Here is a 20,458-nt window from a genome sequence, read left to right on the forward strand (position 1 = left end):
CCGTAACTTTTCCTGTGGTCGATTCAAATGGGAAAAAAAGAAAGGGGTTAGGAGTTCTTTTCAGGGGGGGGCCATTGGCATGTATCCTTTTGCATCTGTAAATGTTGATTGGCCTATTTTGGTTCTCGTTTCTACGTAAAATCTGAAAAGAAGTGCACAAGTGAGAAATGGGTTTCAGAAAAGTCTCGAGTGTCATTGTGAGTGGGCCTCTATCTTCTGCATCATAAATGTGAAAATATTGCCGCAGGAGGGAATTGTGAAGCTTTTTTAAATTCTCAGTTCACTAAATACATTAAGAAGAAGATGATGAATGAAATCAAAAAAATTCTAACAACGCCCAGCTTAAATATAATACTGCTACCACACTAGAGAATATGGATGTTGCTCATAGTGATTGTTAAAGAAAGAGCACCAGTTGGAAATGATTATAAGCACCGTACTACATTCCTAACAGATAGGATACTTGTCGACTGCAAAGAGAGTCCAAAAAACCACCAGAACGCCAAAACAGTCGCTTTCCTCTGGCAGGAAAGATGTTCGCATTTCACACTAATAAGAAGGAAACAAATTTGGCTTTCAGTTTTTTGGTACCCAACCTCCATAGCTGTATATAATAAGATTAACTCGAGAAACGTGCATCACATGCGAACTTATTATATATGAGCTCTTTTAGCATTGAATTCAACACCTTATGATGTAAGAACTCGATAGCATTGAATTCATCATCTGCGCAATGGATCTGTCCCTAAACGAATAAGACATTGGTAACGATTACGCCCTTCCACCCATCATTAAGCTAACTAGGGGATTGTACTGGTAACATGTTTACACAGTTAACAAAGACTCCGATAGAGATACATACACCACATGTCCGAGCAAAGGTATGGGCAGTTCAAAATCTTGTTGCAAAGACCAAAGACAGCACACAAACTACATTCAGTGTAGCAAAGTTCACAACACAGAGCTAACAAAAATAAAACCAAAGAGGATCTAAAATATGCTAACGACTAAGTCATGGGTATGATTACGTTGCCATGCTTGTATGAAGTTTGTGAACTGCAGCACATTGCATCTGCTTCCATGACACAGCAAGCCTTGCATATTATGATTGAGACCTTTCCCGTGCTGGGGGTGATTGACTGCATCACCAAATTAAAGAACCAGTAAATAATTTGCATAATAGATATATCATTTTGATAGCTTAATAATGTAGGTGTTTCTAGGGCAGCAAGCAATTTGAGCTTTAAAAATTCTCAGGGTCAAGTCTAATTAAAAACGAGATTGAACTCAGCTCATCTAAAAACAAGCTTGTTCAAGCTCGACTTTGAACTACCTTACCTCCACTAAAATCATAATTTTGATTCTTAAACCAATATGAGTTTATTATGCAATCCCTTTGTTCAGATCTTAAAGATAACATATAAGCCAGAAATTGATGGTCTACCTCCCGTAACGCTCAGGCCTAGGGCTTTCTGCGTCACTGTAAGCAGGACTTCTATCACGAGCATAATCATCAGGGCTTGGTACCCTCTCTCCTGGCTCTCTTTGAGGGCTTGGACTGGGACCGCGGCCATAATCTGGACTTACCCTCTTTCCTGGACTGGTGTGAGCACCAATATCACCATTGGACCTCTCCCTCTGAGGACTAGGGCTGTGTTTATGTTTGTAATCAGAGTCTCTCTCCTTCCTGGGACTTGCACTTAGGTCATGACCACGCCTCGGATCCCTTTCTTTCCTACTGGGACTCCGGTTAGACCCACGAGCATAGTCAGGACTTGCTCGGCGATACGGACTCGGGCTACGGCCACGACCATGCCCATAATCAGGACTTTCTCTCTCTCTCTTGTATGGACTGGGGGACCTGACCCTGTCATAGCCTCTCCGCGGTGATCTGTCACGAATTCGGTCAGGGCTATATCCATTCCGCCTCTCATCATCATCCTTGATAGCATACTCAACAGTGATAACACGATCCAACAATTTGCTGCGTAGAATACCCAAACAGTAAAAGTCAAGCTCCCAACTAGTCTAATAGCAGATGATTCAATAGGAAAGAAGCCATGTTCAATACATGATAACTGCAGTTCCGAGAAATCTGTAAGGTTAAACTAACCTCATGTTAGTCGCATCCAGAGCTTTTGTTGCATCTTCTTGAGATTCATACTGTATGAAGGCAAAGTTCCGCCTGATCCTTACATTTAGTATTTTCCCATATGGATCAAAATGTCTCTCTAAATCTCTTGTTCTGGTATGATATGGATCAAAATTTATGACAAACAGAGTCTTTGAGGGTCTCAAGTTGGATGAAGATTTTCTAGAGCTCTCTGGCCGCCTGCTACTTCGTTCTTGCTGTGGCACAACAGAAGGGAGCGAGTAAGAAGCATTCAGAACATAAATTTCAAAATAGTGGACCCGCTCTATGGTGACAGAAGGAAACATTTTATTACCTTTGTCCACTCAACTCGGAGTCTACGGCCCTTTCTACCAAATTCAATTCGGTCAAGTGCACGAATTGCATCATCTGCATCTCTTTCATCCTCCATGTAAACAAAAGCAAAACCTGCCAACAGAAAACAAACAACATCCATGTATCAAAATCACTTCTTCTAAGTCAATATAGTGCCCTGCATGAAGCATTATCCCATTACATTATTCATTCGTCATTAATGTTTCTTCCAGCCCATCAATGAGAAATCCATATACCATGTCACCAGGTAACATTACTAAAGACCAGTCTTGTCTATCCAAAAATTACTGACCAGTTAAATCAGTAACAGACCTTGGCCAGTGAACTAAGTGATGTCAATGGAGGACAACTATCCAAAGGTGGATGTCTCATGACATCACAATGTAAAGTGAGTTCCTGCTCCAATTTATTCGGCTGCCTCAGCTTCTAGGTCTGCGTGTAACGTGGAAAAATGAAGGATGGGCAAAAGTCATGAGGAATGAATTCAATTATGACTCAGGAAAATGTGGGATGGTGATGCCATGGATGATCAGAGGGCTCTTCTAGGAAATTAGAAGAGGTCGCTTGTGACTGCCAGGAAATGAAATGCAGAAGAAACCCTTCCATCAGCCAGGGAGCGTATGGACAATGCAACGAGATCCTGCGTCAAAGAATTAGTTGAGTATGGGGGTCTCACACTTATAAAGATATACTTTCTTGCTTTAAACACATCCTGACACCCCATGAAACTCAACAAGGAAACACTTAAGTCGTCAACATGCAAGCAGTATGTGTGGTCTGCTGCGGTGGCTCCTGTATGCACAGGACTCTCCCAAAGCTTGTCAGACAGCCTTCTTGCACTCCTTTGTCCTCTGAGAAGGTGATACTCGGCATCCACTAAATCTTTTGGTTTTTTTAACCACGATATAATCGTATTTTATGCACGTCTATATTACAGAACTGCACATTAAACTTTATGGAATGCATAATTACTATTTTTCCGCATAACTAAAGAAAACAAGTAATGGAACCTAACAGAATTAGAAACACTTACCATCACTCTGTCACTATCCACACCAAAATCAATAGAACTGTCACTCTTATTATCAAATGTGTAAGTTTGCCGCATATACTGCTTCTGGCACGGAACCTAGTCAGTCTCTGCAGTCTCTCATTCAGCTGAGAAGCCTGTCTCAACCAATTTTCCAATAGAACACCTTGTGAAGCAGCAGTGGCACGAAAGTGTTTCACGCAAGCAGACCAATACAGTGGAAAGCGATGTTGACTCAAGCCAGTGGTAAGCGATGCTTCTCCCTCAAAACACAGTGCATGTATATATGTCGTATTTATGTATTATTCCTACTCACATAGAATAATCAACTCCTACATTGTATTTGATGTAACTGGTTCAGTTTTAATGACATTGAAATAGTTAATAATCTGACTTTTCAGATATATCACCTCCATTAATTTGACAAATTGCAGGCCTATACCGTATAGGAGTATGTCTATCTAATCCATCAAGCTCTCCCAAACTTTGTAAATATAAGAGCATTGTCTCCAATAGATATATAAGAGCATGTGAAAATTATTGCATAATTCCCTTAACAAATGACCAAGATGTTCAGAAAATCTTGACTGCATAGGATTCAAATGACTGAATTTGATCCTTAAATCAAGTTTATTAGCAAACAAATTACATGTTCTTGAACAAACATTTCAATGCAGTCAGACGTACCAGACTTCATGTCGACTCTATCAACCTTTCCATATCTTCTGAATAGCCTCTCGAGGTCAGATTGTCGGGCATCATACTCAAAGTTCCCACAGAAAATCGGCCTCATTTCACTTCAACTCTGATATACTAAGACATACATTCACAGAGAGAACACAATTCAGTATTATCAAAAGCCATATCTTTTATAATATCAATTTCTAATTCTTTCTAGTAAAACATCTCCTGGAGCATTCATCCACCCACTTCATTTTTTTGGGAAATATTTTATCAAAAATTGCCCAACTAAAATCAGTTGGCAATTTGGAAGACTTCCAGCTAATATCTTAACAGCACATTGTAAAATGAGAGCTGAAAACTATAGTAATTTCAGTAATCCGAAAGCAGTTAAACAAAAAAAAAATCACCAGTAGCTCTTTACTATTCTTAAGACTTGATATTTCAAGCAATATTCTCAACTGCTTCTTGTTCAAATTTTCAGCAACCACATCTTCCTTAAAATTTTACCTCCGGAAAGATTACAGAAGGGAAACTATGTAAGTGAACTCAGTTCTCAATTTCCCTGCACTGCCATCACTACAGTTTAAAATATAAATGAACTCTAGATTTACAACCATCACTACAGTTTAAAGTACAAATAATATCTAGATTTGCAATTTCTCCACATCGCAGGCAAAAAATATCCGAAGTTTCAGCGATCAAAATGAGAAAAAATCGATAGCACCAACAAAACATATTTTTCCCCGAGATGAAGTACAAAAACTTAAAAGAAACAAAACGTATAAATTTATACCAAAAAATTCAAACTAAAGAAGAAAAAAAAATCTCTAACTAATACTCAGAGCTTCAGAATAATTTGATACCTCCATTAATTTCAACCAAAATCAAACAGCACTTCAACCACAAAGAATTAACAAATGATTGGAAAAAGAAATAAAACTAGAACGCCAAGAGTTACAGAATAACAGATCGGCGTCAAAAACAAGCATTTTTACGGAAAAAGAAACTATTAATTTACTACAGAAAAGTTGAATTCAAAGGACAAGAGAATACCTTCGGTAACGTCGAAACCCTAGCCGTTGAGAACTCGATGGTAGAGAAAATATCTTCTTGTGCAAATGAGATTGTCAGCTAAATACATACGACTACGTAATCATATCTAGAGGGAGGGTTAAATGGTCATTGGAAACCATGGCTTATGTGCGGACCGGATCCGATCCTACCCGACCATAATCCTATTTGGACCCGGTAATTGTGTTCATCTCGGCCCAGCCCATGTATACTAAGAAAAGGTATTTGGACTCATTAAGTTGTGTTTTCTTGGCCCAGCCCATCTATACCACTTATGCCCGCCTTCATTTAAAGGGAAGGGATAAAAATGGATAAAGTAACTAATTTATCACATTCAATTGAATGTTTATTTGCATGGAAAATTATAGGGAACTGAATTATCTCATGTTTGCTTCTTGGACTCAATTGGGATGTGAATTTGTGACAATTTTTGTTTTTCCTAAGTTGTTCTTACACAATTTCATATATTAAGAATAGCAACATTTAATCCTACTCACATTGCCCAGATTTGATTATAGTGAGACGGCAATCCATCAATTATCAGGCGATATCACAAGCCTGCCACCTAGCAAGTAAACGAGGAACAAGACCAGATATTCTGAAATATTCGACCTATTCGTTAGAGTAAACATGGCCTAAGGGAAACAGTTTGTCTTCCTGTTTACTTTCTGACATTCTTTTAATTGAATTGGACGTGCATGCTCGCTCCAAGTTAGATTTTTTAATCAAAATAATATTGGATATAGTTTTGCATTCAAGCATCAGTCTTGTAATTGATGTGTGCCGTAAGTTACTAAATTTAGCCCAAAATAGGTATATTATAACAATAAAAAAATGTAGAATATGGGAGTAAGATATTCGCATTATTGGTAACATATATCATAATATTAAATGTTATTCATAAATAGTCATCAATAATGTGTATATCTATTGATTTGATTGTGCTAGAGCCATAAATTTATTATCATCTTTTCTCTTGAGCATATATATATTTCATTTCATAATTAAGAGACGGTTATGTGATTGTTTTCCTCGTAAATCAACATGTCGTTGCAACTTAAATAAATAATACTGCAGCTATAAGTTGAGTTACTCTACATATATACGTACGCAGAACAAAAATCTCAATGTATTAATGGTCTTCGACATTAATATAGTAAGTAAGTCACTTTAGGACCTTTTAATAAAAAAAACATTCTTCAAGTCAAAATTTTATATAATTGAAAATGTCTACAAATATGATTTATACAAATGTGATAGCAAATCATCCTCCTTAACACTAACATAGACATTACACGATTTATATGTTATCATGGAAAATATTACAAGTCTAATTTCATTAGTACTATGGAATAATTCATCCTATTGAGGTGATCAGCTTCAACAGTAAAATTACGTCCCAACTGCACTAATTGCACACTAATTATTTTAGTACAATCATACAATTTTTTCTGTATTTAGATCCCTTCGAGGTTTTGATGATCCTCTCCGAATGGAGCAAGTAAAGATTCCAGAAAATCATCGTCATCGCGCTGTAACAAAAATTAAAAAAAAAAACAGAAAACAAATCTCGGTTACTTAATTAAATGAAATTCTTACAGCTTGTACTGATTTAAATTAATGTAAAAATGATAAAGTAAAAAGACAACCATATACCTCATGAGCAGGAGATAGAAGGGCTTTGAGATGGGATGAAGTGCCGAAACCTTCACAGACTAGCGCCTGATGTTACGTTCCATCGGTCAAAAGAAGAATAAGTAGAAAAATATTTTAAATATAATTAATAGCTATCATATATATATATAAGGGACAAATTTAATTATAGAATTAAATTAAAAATTATGATGATTAATGGTAATTAGGGTTTTAAACTTGATTAGTATAGTACAGTAAGCATGCCTGAGGGGGTGGAAGAAGTACTGTCTTATTGTGTTGAGATGAAGCTCCAAAATCTTGAGAGTTAACCAAACTTTGGCTGCATTGTTGCTGCATAAATAGGCAAAAAGAAAGTAAATCTTACAAGCAATACTATATTAATGTTTGCTACATACATAGACAAAAACATGAAAGAAACCTGTAAATAAGTGAAAATATGAAATTATACATATGCAGCAAACTTAGTTCAATGAAATACTTTTAGTATGTGAAATAGAACTTTAGTAATAGTTATATATAGTACTTAATTACCTGATTCGGAGCTTGACCAAAAGATCGAATGTTGCTGTCCCAGAGGCTCATGTCGCCATAAAAGTTGGAACTTGTAATAGTTTCACCTCCGTTCTGCTGTCAAATGAAACAAGAGCAGAAAATATTGTTAAGTATTTTATGCTAATTATGAATAATTTCAAAAAATGTATCAATTATAACATTTGGAAGAAAACATTGAATTGTAGAAATTAAGATTGCTTCTGTGAATTATGAGTTATTAAATTATCCAAAGTTGAGAAATGCTAAATTGACCTGCACATTTAAGAAAAATATTCCAAGGGCCTGTGTTGAATTTAAGGTAAAGCGCAGAAAGTACCTGTGTCTGATTTTGAATTTTCACTTGATCGGCGAAAGTAGTGTCAAAATCAGTTTCCTCCAGGGCTTGTTGAGTTGACAAGATATCGAATTCAGACAAATCAAACATTGGACTAAAAGCAGCAGACTCATTGATGTCCCCTCCATTTCCCACAGTACCACAAACCAAAGGTAGATTTGAGGGCAGGTAATCAGCAACGACATCGGACAATTGTTCTCCACCATTATTGTTAGTCACAAAAGTGCTACAAGCCCCCAGATTATGAGCCAACTGGTTGAAGTTAACGTTGTTGTTTGGCCCTGCTGCAGCAAGAACAGTATTACTGTTGCTCAGGAACTCATTGCTGGGAAAATTTATCGTACTCGTGCAAGAATTCAAATCCTTGTATTTCTCACTGTGTCCTGATTCAGCAAGGTGTTTGATGTTCGAGATACTGTATCCCACATAGTTCGTCCTGTACGTGAAATTCTTCGACGGGGCCAAAGATACGCTATTTGGCGTCCCAATAGTTGTCCGAGACGGATGATCATAACTAGTACAAGGATTCATCCTGGTCGAGCCAACCAACGGAGAATCAGAACTGGCTGACAGGGAAGTTGATGGATCGTCAAGGGATATATTGGCATGATGCCCCTGGATTGAGGTACTAGAGGGGGCCGTCTGGTAATCATTCTGCGCGAGTCTGACATATGATCGATCATTCTGATGAATCAGATTTGCGTTTCCAATGTTGGGTTTTAGCAAATTTCCTTTGTTGGAAAGCAATCGTGATTGTCCGAATCCTGACTGGCTAATAAGACTACCAGATGGAGTTTCCAGATTTGGCAAGGCAGCAACACTTTGAGCAGGAAATTGGACAGGATTTTGATAGTGAAATTTGCTGAATCTGTTGAGCATTAGGGTTGAAGGGCTTGTTGCTGATGTCTGAAAACTTGAGTAGTTCCTGCTTAAGCCCTTCTCGGATGAATATTGAATCTTGAAGCTTGCGTCCGAAACTCGCCTTAGGAAGATCCTATATTTCTGCAGTTGTCATGAAACGTCCTCAACTATCATCTCGTCCAAAAATTCAAATTACCAGAAACTAAACGTACTGAACAATCATCTCGTATAAAAATTCAAATTACCAGAAACTATAGAGGTATTTAATATTAAAGTATGAAAAATAGTATAAAAATGGTTTAATGAGAAAAGCAATAGAAATATTTCTTTTCTTGAATTGAGATATTTTAGAATTTTATTAATTACTTTATTTTGATTTTTTTTCCTTTTATGCAATGATTTTATGCAAATTAAGTAATTCCCAATAATTGGATAATATTTGCAATTAATAGATAATTCGAACCTGCAAATGACTTGCAACATTTTCTCTGGTTAACCCTGGAACATCCATAACTTCGAGAATTTTCTTGGGGACAGCTCCTGTATAAAATTTGCAAGAAATGAGATAAATAAGATTAGGTAAGAAAACTTAGCAACAAGATACAAAAATACATAATCGCTCAATGAAAACATTATTATTTCCATAAAACGTTTACATCGATCGCCTTATTTACATGAAATCGAGCATGCATGATATAGTAAGATAAAAATTGGTATATATTTATGAAAAATTATCATTTAATAATTTGAAAAAACTTTACTTCAAAACTTACTACTATAACCATGGATCGATTATCTATACGTGAACTTATGACGAGTGTTAATACATTACGATAGTATCGCACTTATGAACATACACATGCATAAATAAAACTATAAATCTTTACGTTTACATGCATACGACATATCGAAATAGGGCAAAAGATCTTGATGCTTACGATCAAGGCCGATGCTCCTAATAGCTTCGAGGAAACGGTTGTGTAGCGAATTAGTCCAAATAACTTTTGGTCTTTTCTGCGAAGATGATTGAGAATTGTCTCCTTTTATCTCATTAGAACCCTCTTTTCGCGGGGATTTTCTCTTCGATTCCTTCTTATTCACCACATCTCCACTGACAGACGACGATGCAGAAATCGCCATTTCATCAGAACTGTTCTTGTCTGTGGAAGTTTTTTCGTCAGGGAAGTTCCCAGTCTCCTCAATCACAACCTGACTTTTCTTTTTCATAGCTGCAAATTGCCATAAATCCCTCAAATCATCCGGACACACCGGCTTATATATGAAAAATGCAGCCCCACTCTCCAACCCTTGTAAAGCAACACTCTCTTTGTCGTCAGCTGACATTACTGTAATGACACAAAAAATAAAAAGATAAATTTATGAAGAAATTCATAAACAATAAATATTGTTTGGCAAAAATGGAAAAATATAAATAAAAAAGAAACTCACAGACTACAGGTAAGTTGAATTCTTGTGCAATGGCTCGTTGCAATTCAAATCCGTTCATATCCGGCATGTGGACATCCGACACGACCAAATCGAACGCGCCCCCCTTGATTCTGAGCGTGCATAGAGCATCGTTTGGGTGTTTCACTGTCACAACTGGACTCAATTGTGTGGAAAAAACCACAATTTATTAGAACAAAAGAAAAATTATTAATTCTGTTGAATAAAAGGAAAAGTTTTAATTCACAATATTGAAGAAAAATGTACAAGGAAACTAACACAACCATTGTACTCATCTCTAACAGAATCTAACATAGATCATGTGAATTGGTACTTCTATTTTCACCTGATTAATGTATTCTTGCCATTTTCTCTTGCATGCTTGTTCAATTTGGGACAATCTTGAAAATAAAATTTGAATTGTTTCTATATTTAATTTTTGTCATAAATATTACAACTCATCTGCATACACTGCTGGATGAGGACACGAACTGATCTAATTAATTTTATTCATAATTGTTAAACTAATTAAGTCAAACGAACAAAAAAATTAAAAAAAAAATGAGAGAGATAAGAAAGATAACAGACCCTTCAAAAGAAAGGGGCTGAAATAAAACCCAAAAAACAAAAATTCTTGCATGCAAAAACCTTGAACAACTCAAAAGAAACTTATAATAAAGAATAATTTTTTATAAAAAAAGGATACAAGTCTCATGCATGTGTATATATATATATATATGTATACCTTGATACTTGAACTTCTTGAGTATAGCAGCAACGATGGAGAGGCACGTCGTATCATCATCCACGACCAAAATACTAATCGTGTCGACTGCTTTTCTAGACTCAGGTGAGTTGCTTAAAGTGATTAATGTTTCACCTTCCATGTCCTTCCTTTTTGTCAAGAGGGGTTGACAATTTTGTCGAGGATGATATATACAAAGAGGGATATATATGCAGTTTGGTCAACCCTGTGGATATAGAAAAGGCGATACAAGAAAAAATGCCTGTGAAAAAAGAGATGCACAGGAAATTTATAGATGTTTGTCTCTTGTTCTTCATATTCTTATTTTTGTTTTCCCACTCTATTGAAGTTACATTTGTAATAAAACTACATTTTTTCAGAATAAATTTGAAAATTGAGAGGGAGATTAGTATTATTTTCCAGTGTGGGGCTTTTAATTTTTCATGATGTTATTACTCTGGAAGATCTGAATACAAAATTAACATTTAAAGCATCTTACCAAATAATAACGTGTTCATATGTAGGCTTCTTTTCTGAGAAGATTTGCTGAAATTGTGTCATGGATTTCAATATTTACCTTTCTTGGAATTCTTTTTTTTCAATTTTGACATACTTAAGTGTGAGTATATTATACATATATATATATATATGTATAATATAATAAATCCATTTTCTTTGGAACATAATCATGATTTTTTATATGGTTGTGGAAATTAAAATGTTTCATATTTTTTCTAATTAAATATGTACCATATATATAATGAAGATTTTGCAACAAATCCTAAATTCGTCAGATCGTAATATTGCTTAGATATATTAATTTACGAAGGGCTCTTAATTGTGAATTTTTAAGTAGATTAGTGACAGATATTTATACGAGTTGGACGAATATAGTTACTCGTGATTTCCTCGTGCCAAGTCTAAAAAAAGAGGACATTGTTCTTCTTTAGTATGCCTTAGGAAGTTCATTGAGAGAATTGATTAATATTGTCAAGAACTTTCACTTTTGCCTGATAAATTTAGTCGAATTATTAAATGAACCATGACTTTATTTTTGTCGTCGTGTATATTAAGTACCTATCGGCATAGCAACAACATTTGCGACAACTATAGTGTACGTTGACATATTTAATTGAGGTACGGACACTGAATCAGAGTCTCGACAACATCAACAATGTCGGAAATAAATGAAACAACTAATAAGCTCACAAATATTTATATATTTTGCCAAAACTAATTACTTTTTAACAACAAAAATAATTACTCTATTTTTTTTGGCTCCAAAGAGATGTTAAGTAGAGGGGGAAAAAATACATTTTTCATCGTGTAATTTAGTAAAATGATGTTTTTTGTCCGACGTGGCTTAATTTTTACAATTTAATTATGTAAGTTTAAGATTTTAATAATCTTAGTTCTTTTCTATTCAATTTTAAAATTAATTCGTACAATAGCAAAAACACTAACCCTAAATTACATGCTGTCAAGTAGTAGGAAAATGGGCAGAAAAGGTAACAAAGGTGTAGAATTATACAAAAAAAGAGGGAAATCCCAAGAAAGTATTGTTGGGTTTTGTAATAATTGAGGTATGAATGATGAGAGTGATAAATAAATTTAGAGATATGCGATGATTAGTGAGTAATAAGTAGAGATTGTGCAGTTAGGAATTGGTTGGGAAGACAATGTTGTCAGTGTAAAGACAGAGTGAGCAGAGGAGGAGGAGACATCCTTATCCCCACTGCCACCTCACTCACTCACTCACCAAAGGAGAACAAAGTCAATGGGAAATTCTCACAAGTAATTTATAATAATATAATAATACCTATTACCTGCTTTTAATGTTTTTGGTCTTGTAAAAAATTCACTCACCAACGTCACTGGTGGTTATGTGCAAAGAATATTTTGACTCATGTCTTGTGAATTCACTGATGTCACCTGTGATGTACGATAATTAACTCAGTCGTACAACTCAGATATGATGTTTTTCAAGTACAGACTTACAGTACTTGTTTTTCTTTTTCTTCTTCTTTTTTTGCTGAATTAAAAGTTAGGAATAATTGCAGTATTTTTTTTATTTTTTAAGAATGGGACTAATTATACGGAAATTTTATTATTTGTTTTTATACAATAAATAATTTTTTTGTTAATCAAAATTTATTGAATTTTTTATAAAAAACTTGAATGAAAATTCATATTTACTCCTGATTGACTTACAATTTTTTTCTGATCAAACTATTCTTATACATCTTCACAAGCTTGGTCATAAAAGATTTGTTAAGTCATTAATATGTCAATTTAGGACAATATGAATTTTTATTTATTTTTTTTTTGTTAATATCAGCAAATTTGATGAGTTTGAACAAATAAATAGATCTAACTATATGTAATTATACCAAATTTTAGAAGAGGATGGTGTAGTTATCATTAAAAGTTATTATGGATTAAATCCACTCTTAGTCCGTGACCAAACAAGGAAGAATGCAATTTTGGTTCACTAATTATAGAGTTGTGGCACTCTCAATTTTGTCCGATTTGAATTGGGATTGAGGATTATAATTAAAAAAAGATGGCATATCTAGTTGACATCTTGGTGGGAAAAGCTATGTTTGGCCAGAAATTATTATATGCGTTGGACGTGATCTAATTAATTTGAAATTTTTAATCTTTTTAGCCACTTTTACTGAAAGAAAAAATGAACACAAGGTTGGTCCTAGAGTCGGCGGCACATTTAGTCCAAAAATCATTAAGGCAAAATTATCACATCAGAAAAACTAATCAAAAATTAGAAATTCTTAAATGTTTGCTGATTCCAGACGAATTTAACATTTTCCAACTCCATCTGAACTAAATATCCTATTTGTTTAATCATAATCCTAATTATCAAACTAAAAATTCAAGAGCACCAAAAGTATCACTCCCTGTAGTCATAGAACCAGAATTGTTTCTTCCCTGACAAAAAAACTCAATTCCTGCTATAGAATGAAGTCTAGTCTCTATAGATAAAGCGGTCATCTCCAATCCATAGTACACATTATAGGATTATAAATCATATGGTTGCGATGAGATTTAAAATCGTGACATTCAAATAACGAATCAATAATTTAATTAATTGTTAAATCATTGTGCTAGTGATATTTTTAAATACATGTTAATCGTAATTAAACAAGTGGGTTAGGGTAATTTCTTACGGGTGCTCAGGTTTGTGCATCAGCAGCAGCGAATTTTGCAACTTTAGATAATACTGGAAAGTAGGTGAGTGAAGTATTTGTAAAATTGGATCATGATCAAATTAGAGAACCAACTGAAATATCACTGAATCCTTTCCAGTTTCAGATTTTTCTGCATAATTGTAACGGTAAGACGAGGATTGTAAACTCGGTGTTCTATAATATTAACTTCAGTTGTTCATATGCTAGCCATAGTAGAGCGCCAATTACGGTATCTCTCAACAAGTCTTTGGCAATGGAACCAGCCCAACCGTAGTCATTTCCAGGCTTCTTCCCAGCAAGGTCTCTGAAGCGCAAGTTCCCTGTATCGGAGACAAGTGAGTATACGACTCCGTTCATGTGGCCTTTTCCAATAACTCCGACAACTTTCTTACTATTATTCACAGCTTTGCTCCTTTTCAGGGACCAGGCAAGAAACTGAGAGCACGTTGATACGAGAAAGATGAGAAGAAAATTAGTCACCTGATGTAGCCTAAATAGTTATGTTCAAGAGAAGTTTAGTCATTTCTTGTTGTGTGATACGTCTCTCCTGTTTGGTTACTGTTGAAATTAAATGTTGGAAACACTTACTGTATCTCGTTCGTGTACGAGAGGAGGCAGAAGCGATGGATATGAAAAACTCAGCTGCTCATACAGCTGGAAGCTGCTATCACCTGAACTAGATTCCTGAGACACGAATGGCCATATTGATATTAAGATCTATAGAGATAGAAAGGATAAACAGTCACTAGCGAACTTTGAATCATCAAATGTGGCAGCGCAAGATTTTATTGAGAAAGTATAACCTAACCAACATATGCTTTACAGGATACAGAGGTAACAGAAACAAGTTTAATCTCCAAATGACTTTAAATACTTGAGAGACAAACCTCCAACGTCTTATTGGAGAGATCAGATGATGTTATTCCACGAATGACAGAGGAGACTAGGCTCAGTTTCTCCTTCCACTTCAGTGAACTCCATGCCCTTTCAAGCTGAAAAGAATGTGAAATGCATTTTAAGTTTCCTTCTGAACAAATCAGTCAAGATTATCTGCGTATCACAAACGTTGTTTTCTGTTATATGGCCCAAGAAGTTGCTTACAGTTATCTCTATTGGGCGGTCTCCCAAGACTAACTGAGCACCAATTTCTTCAGAAGCCTTTCGAGCAGCACGAAACTGGAAATCAATTGCATCAGAAACTTGCTTAGGAGTTACTTGATTAAACTAAACTTTGAATTCCAATTACTAAAGATATGAATTTATTTACAAGAATCTACCTCATCACCAAAGGGACGATTAATATCTGAAGATACTTTCGAAGAGAAAGTTGCCAAGAGCAACCGTAATGCTAAAGCAGTTTGACCGCCTGCGATGCACGAAAAGTATAAACAACTTTCCTTCAGAAAAATGCTGTGTCCATTTACCTGATAAAGTAATTAATACAAACCCAGGTTGATGCTTCGGCCAATGGCACCAAAGAACCCAGTTCCACTCAGAGAGAACATACTGGACCTTAGCTGCGGATTCTGGTCAGCGTTCTCAGGAATGTACATGATCCCAGCTCTGAAAAACAACTCTGCAACAGGTGAAGTTAAGCCATAGATTGAAAATCAAATAGTGTAAAAACGTAAGCTACTATGCAAATGAAAGTAACTTTATCCTGCAAAGGCAAGTAGTATAAGACACACAAACACCCCTTCCCAACAAAATCCCCCATTACTGCATCCACGCTTTATGGTTTACGGTTTCTTATCTCCTTGTGAACCCATCTGAACTTCGACATAGTTGCTTTAACATCACGTAATACACTAGATCCTTCCTACCAAATTTGTGCTTCTAAGTGCAGAATCTTTTATCACATAAGCTCAGGTTAGTTCTGTGGTTTAAATTCAGTCCTACTAACCAATATACTGCTCCATATCATTCAATAGTCTTTATTTGGGAGCAACAACAAAATAACTAATAAGTAGCGTGCTCAATTATAATATGCCAAAAGTTTCTTCCTTCCATAAGTTGATGTTGGTAAACTGAATCTAATTGCAGGGACAAATCCTACTGCTTGTTACTATAAATTTACACAAAATTTGAATAATAAAATTTGGATCATTTTCAATTTCAACTACTATGTGCATCGCAGATGTATTAATGATAAGTCACAGCATTACTCAGTCACATATCCCATTTCTTTTCTTCCACCACCGTTCACTATAACCAGGGACTTCTCAATTTACATAAAAATACTTCCCCAACACAACAAGTTCCTCAACTTTATAACTGAAAAATGGAAACTATAAATCAGAACGTAAAATTCTTGAAAATATCCAGTAGTTAAAATGTAACCACCACATTGATTCTACGCACAAAATCAATCAAAAATGTTAATAATCAACTGTAAGTGACAATAAAGAAAACTGAACTAAAAGCCACAAGAATCTGGAACAAAAAAAAAAGAAAAGGTCAAGACTTGCCTGCTTCTACAAAGCTCCACAACAACATTGTCAGGCCTCACAGCATTGATAACCCTTTCAACATCAGAAGCTGATTCCCTGGAAATATGCGTAGTCCCAATAATCCAAATAGCCTCGGGCTCCACAAACTCACTTCTCCAGGGTGGAACGGGGCCGTATTGGCTTTTCTTGATCAGGACCAGGGTCCCATTTTCTGCCAAATCAAGTAATTCCGGGTGGGTTTCAGCTATCGCGGCAGTGGAAAGATCAAGAATTTCATTCTTGAAGTTGAAGTCTGGTGGTGGCGGAGGCACCACGGAGGCCGCTTTGCATGGTGACATAGTGACAGGGGTGACTTTTAGGAGGTGGGATTTGAGCGGAAGCTGGAGAGTTCTGAGACGCGGACTGAAGATTGGAAACGGAGACGGCGAAGCTTTCATGCTGACACTGTGTGTGTGTGAGAGAGAGAGAGAGAGAGTGGTTTTGCAGGCAATGAGGGGATATGAAGCGAGAACCTCTCCTCTAGTGGACAAATATCGGCACTGGGAGTTCAATTTTTGTGTTGGCACATTTAATATATTTAAATAAAATAATCGTAATTAAAAACTTAATGGGCCAGCTGATTGGGCTCAATAAGTAAATATAACGTAACCCCACTAAAGCATTCTCTCTTGGGCTATCGGCCCACTAACCAGAACAACTTGCCCACCTCATAAATACTGATTCTAGTCTTGGGCTTGAGATTTTTTAAACGCTGGATGATATGTTTAGATTGGATTACTATTTAAATGCTTATAAATATTAATGAATAATAATTATTTTTAAAAAAATAAGTGATACCTCCATCAAGTATTTTTTTTTTTCTAGAAGCTTAAAATAAAGAAGTGGGTTCCCATCGATTAGCCCAACAGCCTGATCTTATCGGCCCATGATGAAGTAATTAAGCTCATATGTTTTGCATTTATTTACACTAACCTGATACAGCCCAAATACATATCCAATTGACTCAACCAACAATAGGAATTCCACGACAAACAACCTCTCAATATTTTAGGCCACTTCATGTTAAAAGATCTTCAACTAACTCCGCTTTTATCAATACTTATCAATCAGATAGTAACAAACTCCTAAATTTTTGGGTGGACTGGACGGACTCACTCAAACAGTCATATCTCAATCTAGATAAGTCCAAATCACGTTTCGATTCTTTTGTTAATTAGTCAACATCTGTAGCTTTCTAAATATATGCAAATTGCCCCAAAAAAACCCACGAATTCTGCTCCAAATCCTCCTATAAATAGAGGTTATTGTGTAGTTAAAACAATAACTCATTTTGAGTCACTTACACTCATCTCTCTTTCTCTCGTAAACAGCAAGGATACAAGCTCCCTGCTCATTTTCTTCACTCTAGAAACTTAATCTTGGATGATATCTATGATATTTCATCACTTCACATCAATTATTACACATCTTATGTTATTTTCAAGTTTTCCCAATTCTTTTTTCGATAATTCAATTACTAACTTAAGTATCAAAGTGCTAACTCTTATTTTATATGTCAATCCTTCTTTGATTTTAGAATTTTCTTCAAATTTTTCGATCAATATGCAACATGAACTCCCTTGCGCATTAATAAGATTGGATTATTCTAATTTATTCTAATGTTTACAATTAGGACTTGAATTCTATAATAACTATGATAATTCAATTTGCATTAAATAAAGGAAGAAATTTATTAATTTCATTGTAAATATTTTTTTTACTTTTATTTCAATTTTTTTTCTTCTAAAATTATCACTTTTTCAAAACATAAGTTTTTGCAAACACTCTATCAGCGTACTTCAAAATTTAGGAAAACCAATCGGGAAATTAAATTTAAATATGAGAAGCATAATTATTAAGAATTATTTAAGTTCGTTTTAATTCTAATTTTACACGTGATGGAGAACTTCTTCTTTTTCACTTAAAAATATTTTATTAATTTTTATTAAAAAAAAAAGGAAGATAAAGAACAGTGAGTGATTCCACGAATTGGGTATTATATATCATTACTTTATTTTATCCAAATTTCATATTGGTCAAGTAGGAAATTGTTTAACCCAAAAATGCTCTTAAGTATAGGGTATTAATCTTACTACTTAAGTACGTATAACCTCATTATTAGCATAGTAATTGATTAATTACTTTAAAAAAATTAAAAAAAAAAAACTCAAATAAAAAATATTGTTGCCACAATTTCACCTTATGGGAATACGATTACTTATAATAAGTAGTTGGGTAATGCTTCTTCCCCATTGGGTGAACTATATATACACTCCTCAAACAAGACTTGCTATTATTGACATACTAATAATAATACAATATTGGGCTGTCTTAATTAGGACCATTAAGCACTAATCCGACCGTACATATTCCATAATTGCTCCAAATTAATAAAAATATGCAAAGCACATATATATGGTTGGTGGGGTTGGTTTTGTAAGCCCAATATTGGACCAGTTAACCCACATATTATAGTTTCTCTTAAATATTAAGAATAGTTCATCACAATATTTTGTGATGGCCGAACACTTCAAAAAAATTATTTTGGACAGTATTTAAATAAGGATATAGCGCTAATTAGTCTAAGTTTTGGTGCCCTTTTAGATGTTATTTACCGTGTTTTCAAATATTGAATTAAAAGAAAATATTTATATAGTATGCACGTATTTAATCCTTCGATCAGAAAAAAATTCCACATCATCAACCACGTCGACACTTGAATTGGAGCTTCTGGCGAATTTTATCGGTCCAACATATTTATTTCTTTTTTCCAAAATAACTCGGCAAAACAAAAATATATTACCAACTTGAAAAAATTTATCATATCATCAAGTGGTAATTTTCTTTTTGCAAGATCATTTTCTAAAATATATATATATATTAGACTGCCATGTCATTGAATTCACCCAAAACCCCAATTTAAGTGTTGATATGGCTGATGATGTTGAATTTTTCGACCAAATTGACTTGAAATGACTAATATTACCATTTTTAAAGTTACAAAACCAAATTGTGAAGTTTAATTTGAATAGGACCAAAATTTTCATTCTCCCTAACTTACGGACTAAAATTGTATTTTTTTTCTTCCCTATCATATCATATTGTTTTCATTCCATATCAAAATGTGAAAATCTTGATCATAGTTAATCAATATGTATATATATTATGGTTTTAATTATGATCTAAATATTTTTCATATTATTTTAGCTATAACTAATGTTATAACCCCGACTGCAAAAACAACAACTATTATAATCCATGGCACGATTATAGGTGGTCAGTATCAAGCATAATTTTTTTTTATCATAATAATTAAATATAATAAAAAAATCATATTTTTATAGTGAAAACAGCCATTTGTCCATGCATCGAATTATACCCAAAGACTTTTTAAAATAATTACATAGTTATTGTATCCGTATCCATACATCATAGAAACCAACATCAACAGTGTTTGGATTTTAATCCAAAATCTCTCTATGTGTTAGAAATTGTATTTTTATTGTAGACATGTACAACCTCATTTTAGCAGCTATTGATTACTCTTCAAATAAAACAACTCAAGTAAACCAATTCTAACATTATTGCCACAATTTTCACCTTCTGACAATATGATTACTAATTATAAGTAGTTTCTTAATGTTTGGATGAATTATGACACAGAACTGGCTTTTTAGGGCCATTAATCAGTTGTCTCTGACCGTACATATTTCATGATTACCAATGTCAAATAAAAAAATGCAGAAGAAGGCACGGTTGGTGAGGTTAAATTCCACGGCCTAAACTTGAACCAGTTAACACTAGAAATTATAGTTCTTTATCAATTAAAGAATAAAAAAAGTAGAATAATTGGCACACATTCATGTTTATTGTTGTGCTAATTATTACAATTATTAAAAATTAAGGATAATTATACT

The 20,458-nt window shown here is 34.5% G+C and overlaps 3 protein-coding genes and 1 long non-coding RNA gene across 8 annotated transcripts; all 4 read right to left on the minus strand.

The window, feature by feature from the left end:
- Positions 1-791: 791 nt before the first annotated feature.
- LOC105160520 (serine/arginine-rich splicing factor RS31) lies at positions 792-5,371 on the minus strand. 5 transcript variants are annotated; one of them, XM_020693213.2, is made up of 7 exons: positions 5,235-5,272; positions 3,501-4,310; positions 2,780-3,107; positions 2,448-2,560; positions 2,114-2,349; positions 1,445-1,984; positions 792-1,139 (listed from the first exon to the last, which is right to left on the minus strand). In XM_020693213.2, exons 4-7 carry the CDS (start codon positions 2,541-2,543, stop codon positions 1,103-1,105), a joined length of 909 nt encoding a protein of 302 aa, XP_020548872.1. In that variant the 5' UTR covers positions 2,544-2,560; positions 2,780-3,107; positions 3,501-4,310; positions 5,235-5,272; the 3' UTR covers positions 792-1,102. The 5 variants fall into 5 exon arrangements, with proteins under 5 accessions (XP_020548872.1, XP_011076231.1, XP_088735827.1 ...); XM_011077929.3 differs by lacking the exon at positions 2,780-3,107 and having other exon boundaries at positions 4,185-4,310; positions 5,235-5,371; XM_088879701.1 differs by having other exon boundaries at positions 2,780-4,310.
- Positions 5,372-6,430: 1,059 nt separating this feature from the next.
- LOC148788479 (uncharacterized) lies at positions 6,431-6,977 on the minus strand. The gene is made up of 2 exons (XR_016065057.1): positions 6,909-6,977; positions 6,431-6,784 (listed from the first exon to the last, which is right to left on the minus strand). It is a non-coding gene; the product is annotated as an uncharacterized LOC148788479 (long non-coding RNA).
- A 141-nt stretch (positions 6,978-7,118) lies between these two features.
- LOC105160711 (uncharacterized) lies at positions 7,119-10,999 on the minus strand. The gene is made up of 7 exons (XM_011078190.3): positions 10,847-10,999; positions 10,105-10,257; positions 9,594-10,001; positions 9,119-9,195; positions 7,777-8,796; positions 7,440-7,535; positions 7,119-7,238 (listed from the first exon to the last, which is right to left on the minus strand). Exons 1-7 carry the CDS (start codon positions 10,986-10,988, stop codon positions 7,119-7,121), a joined length of 2,016 nt encoding a protein of 671 aa, XP_011076492.3. The 5' UTR covers positions 10,989-10,999.
- A 3,108-nt stretch (positions 11,000-14,107) lies between these two features.
- On the minus strand, positions 14,108-17,040 carry LOC105160521 (TraB family protein). The gene is made up of 7 exons (XM_011077936.3): positions 16,521-17,040; positions 15,500-15,615; positions 15,330-15,418; positions 15,154-15,228; positions 14,940-15,044; positions 14,641-14,736; positions 14,108-14,487 (listed from the first exon to the last, which is right to left on the minus strand). The coding sequence occupies exons 1-7, from the start codon at positions 16,937-16,939 to the stop codon at positions 14,227-14,229; spliced, it is 1,161 nt and encodes a 386-aa protein (XP_011076238.1). The 5' UTR covers positions 16,940-17,040; the 3' UTR covers positions 14,108-14,226.
- Positions 17,041-20,458: the final 3,418 nt, after the last annotated feature.

This window comes from Sesamum indicum, linkage group LG4 (genome assembly GCF_026168435.1).
Source record: "Sesamum indicum cultivar Baizhima isolate 11 linkage group LG4, ASM2616843v1, whole genome shotgun sequence".
Lineage (NCBI taxonomy): Eukaryota > Viridiplantae > Streptophyta > Magnoliopsida > Lamiales > Pedaliaceae > Sesamum > Sesamum indicum.